This window comes from Chrysochloris asiatica, unplaced genomic scaffold (assembly GCF_000296735.1).
Source record: "Chrysochloris asiatica unplaced genomic scaffold, ChrAsi1.0 scaffold00209, whole genome shotgun sequence".
In the NCBI taxonomy this organism is placed as follows: Eukaryota; Metazoa; Chordata; class Mammalia; order Afrosoricida; family Chrysochloridae; genus Chrysochloris; species Chrysochloris asiatica.
The window spans coordinates 2,613,155-2,617,427 of NW_006408727.1; the positions used below are offsets into that span (position 1 = coordinate 2,613,155).

General features: G+C 39.9%; 1 protein-coding gene across 1 annotated transcript in view; it reads left to right on the forward strand.

The window, feature by feature from the left end:
* CORIN (corin, serine peptidase) overlaps positions 1-4,273 on the forward strand; it is a 342,333-nt gene that overhangs the window by 64,423 nt on the left and 273,637 nt on the right. The window contains exon 2 of the mRNA XM_006872676.1: positions 1,572-1,779. Within this exon, the coding sequence (XP_006872738.1) occupies positions 1,572-1,779 (208 nt within the window). The remainder of the gene's footprint in view (positions 1-1,571; positions 1,780-4,273) is intronic.

Here is a 4,273-nt window from a genome sequence, read left to right on the forward strand (position 1 = left end):
TGGACCTCCTCATTTCTTCCATTTGCTTTAGCATCTCTACGCTGGAGAGCAAGTTTCAGAGTCTCTTCTGACATCCATTTTTACCTTTTCCTTCTTTTGTGTATTTTTAATGACTTTTTGCTCTCTTCACGTATGATTCTCTAGCCCTTGAGAATCCCAGAAAACTGTAAGTATCAATTTTCCAGCTGATGGTTGACTTTGACCTTTTTCTTGGTCAGTTGGTATTTGTACCCAGGCACTATTCATTTCTGGTCTCAGCATCATTGATAGTGATATTCATGCGGTCCATTAGTTACCCAACTAATTGTTTCCCAATGTCTTCAAGTTTCATCAGTTTTCTTGCCTCTGGATAGGGAGACACCAATAGTTACACATCATAGATGGTTCACGAGGTTTTAAGGTCCCAGTTTCTACTCACCAAAGTAGGATATAGAACATTATCTTTGTGAACTATGATATGCCAATTGACCTGGGTGTCCCCTGAGACTATGGTGCTAATTCACAGATCCAGCGAATCATTCCTTCAAGTTATTCAGTACTGTCTAAGGTTTCATAATTTTGCCCCTTATATGCTTCACCACATTCATTGATATATTTGCTTCACCAAATTCATGGATATATTTACAACAAAGGTAAATACCTATGTACAAATATCCTTTGTCAAACTTTTATATATGTCTGGGTGTACTTTCACTCTCCTTCCCACATCCATTTAGCTTGCATATCTATCCATGCATTTACTCATAGTTCACCATAATTACAAGATTGCATATATGGTAATATTTATATAACAGCAACAACTTTTGTTAAGATAGCCATGTTTTAATGATTTAAAAAATATACATTTTGCCCTTTCCGATTGTGATCCACAAAGGTTTTCGCCAATTTATATTTCCACCAGCTATGTATAGAGCTAAACGGCACTTAACAACAACATGTATGAGAGTGCTCATTTCCCCACACATTCTGTCAGGTCAGTTTCTCTCTCTCTCTCTCTAAATATCAGTTTTTGTTGTTGTGAAGTGCCGTCAAGTCAGTTCCAACTCACAGCGACCCTGTATAGGGTTTCTGAAGAGGAACTGGTGAGTTTGAACTACCAATCTTACGGTTGGAAATCTAGTGCTGATCCTACAGTGCCACACCAGGAGTCCTTCGTAAACATCAGTAGCTAGTTTTCATTATAACATACATACACAGGCACACTTATCTGCATGTATATATGTAAACAATTATATATATACTATGGGTTGGAACCGACTAGACAGCTCTTAACAACAAAAACAGCAAACAAAGATATATTATTATTTGGGCTACTGATGTGGTGCTGTAGGATCAGACTGAACTTTGAACCACAAGACAGGCAGTTGAAACCCACCAGCTGCTCCAGGGAAATCCTATACAGGGCTCACTATGAGTCGGAACCAACTTAATGGCACTTAACAACGACAAAAATAGTATTACTTACAGAATGTGTTTTATCTTATTACTTTTTTTACCTGTCATATAAATGAGCTTTTAACCGTAAAATTCTGACGTGTCTGCTCCTAAATGTAATTGTCTTGATTTCTCAGGTGCCTGTATAAATGTCACCTACAGCCAATGTCAGATGCTGCCCTACCACACCACGCTAACACCTTTCTTCTTGATTGCCAAAAACATGGAAATGGAGAAGTTCCTCACGTTCTTCATGTACCTCCATCGCTTCAGTTGCTATCAACATATCATGCTTTTTGGCTGTAGCCTGGCGTTCCCGGAGTGCATCAGTGATGGCAATGACAGGTATTTGGGAACCCTAATCATTCAGGGATATGAATCAGTTGTAGAAGTGTCTGAGAAGAACAAAATGATCCCAAATCACCACTTTTTTTTTTCTGGTATTGTTAAATGAGAAAACCACTCATATCAGTTATAGCTAGTTGCAATTCTTTTAAATTAGAGATTTTTTTTTTTTTTAAACCCTGAATAGTTTTTATTGTAGAAAAAATTATTCAGTAAGCTAGATTGATGTTATCAGCTGAGATACTCAATAGCTGCTTCAGTGAGGATCTGATAGAAGAAGACAGCACACTCAAAGGGTGATTGAGGGTTTAATGAAGAAACTATTTATGGAAGTGTGGGCAGGGTTAAGAAAACAAACAAGTTGCTTGGAGGCCTCAGGGAGTAGGAGGAGGAGATACAGTTTCACCTAAGGTTTGAAGAGGATAAGGACAAGTGGTGTCTAGAGAGAGTTGTAACTATGACAGGAGTCACCTGTAGGTGTTGTGTCCTTAGACAACACAGCAACTGTCAACCCCGCAGTCCTACAAAGAGACAGAGGAGTAAGTAAATATCTGGGCCTCGAGCTCTTCCTATCCTCTCTGTCTACTACTGCCTCCTGCTGGGGACTGGCCTCGACATAGGGGTTCAGTTCACGAGGTGGAGATACCTGGCGGCAATAAAGATATAGCAAGAATACACAGAAAGAGACAAAGAGAGAGACAAAGAGGCACCCCGAAACCAGGGTGAATGCTGGACTTACATCAGGCAGATCCTGCGTTGCAAACATCTCAGCCATGAAGGCTGTAATGTCCTGCATGGTAAACATCTTGGCTAAGCAGGCAGTATGGTTGCAATGCTAGACTGAGCCCCCTGAATGCTGTAAAGCACGCCTTGCCAGTCGTAATGAACCTGGATTCGTTCTGTGCCTTTCTTTTATTTAGGGGAGGAACTATACACAAAGCTAGGAGGGACTAAGACAAGGTACAGCTGTCGATCTTACTTTCCCAGACATTCAGGCAACTTGACATCATACTTTGCAGGTTCAAATCTCACGACAGCAACTTGGTTTCTCAAGCTTAATTAACATACCTTTTAGCACCTAGCCTCAAATGGGGGGAGGAAAAGGAGGATTGGGAGGATTCCATTTGTGTCGGCTGCCCAGCCCAGGTTCTTCAGGAAAAGAGATGCCTGGGTGAATAGGCTACACCTGGAAACACTTTAGGGAGGGCATTCCTATTGTCCTTATAACAGAGACCGGGGAGCCACCCAATTTACTTTGAATGCATTCTCTGAGGGAAGAACTTTGCCTGTTTGGAATTTTACAGTCTTGGCTTTAAGGAAAATATTACCTTTATCTGTGGATATCAAGGGCTCCATGTATGAAATTAATAAATATAACTGAACACTAAGATGAAAAACAATTTGCTATTAACTGCCAGGTGGATAGATCTGTTCCTCAGAGCCTGCGACCTGTAACACTCAGGCCTATAGGGCCTCGAACTTCTGACCAGGCCTACACGGTCTGCAACAGCCTCCCTTCAACTGAACAACAGGGAGACCCATTGATATGGCCCTTCCTGGTCAACACTTACACTCAGAGCAAGACTGTTGTTTTTTGTTAAGTGCCGTCCAGTCAGCTCTGACTCATAGCTACCCTTATAGGGTTTCCAAGGAGCATCTGGTGAATTTGAATCATTGACTTTGTGGTTCAAACCAACCTTGCAGTCTAGTGCTTTATCCCACAACACCACAACAGGACTCCGAAAGGAGGACTAAGAGAAAGAAAAACAGATGCAGACAGACACAGAGTATGCAGCACAGTATCAAATAGGATTACAGAGAAATTTCAGTAAGAATGTTGTTGTTGTTAAGTACTGTTGAATCAGTTCTGACTCACAGTTACCCTGTATAGGGTTTCCCGGCCTCATCTTTCTCTCATGGAGCGTAAATGTGGGCTTGAATCACAGACCTTGTGATTCACGGTCTAGTGCTTATCTTACAGAGCCTGCATGTTCCTCAGTAAGAATAACCAATGAAAGATATGTGAGAATACTTTTATTTTCATTTCAAAGCATATATTAAGTACATATTCACATTGCTGTTTTTGTTAGCATGTACATTAAAAAAAAGAAATTATGGTAAGATTGGCTTTGACTCATGGTGACCTCATGAGCATCAGAATAGAAATGTGCTGGTTTTTCAGAAATAGATCACCAGGCATTGCTTTGAAGATGTCTTTGAGTAAATTCCAATGGTCAACCTTTTGGTTAGCAGCCAATTCATATATAAAATTTTTTTCTGCATTAGAATATTAGGAAGTTTTCAGAATAGTAATGTTCTGAATGAACTACATTTTTTTTTTTTAATTAAATGTTTTTATTTTGGATTGAGTGAAAGTTTACAGGGCACATCATCAGCTTCATATTCAACCATTCATATAGCTTGTTTCATTAAATTGATTATTATCCCCTCCATATATCATCAGTTAACAGTGTTTCTCTCTATCCTCTTTAGC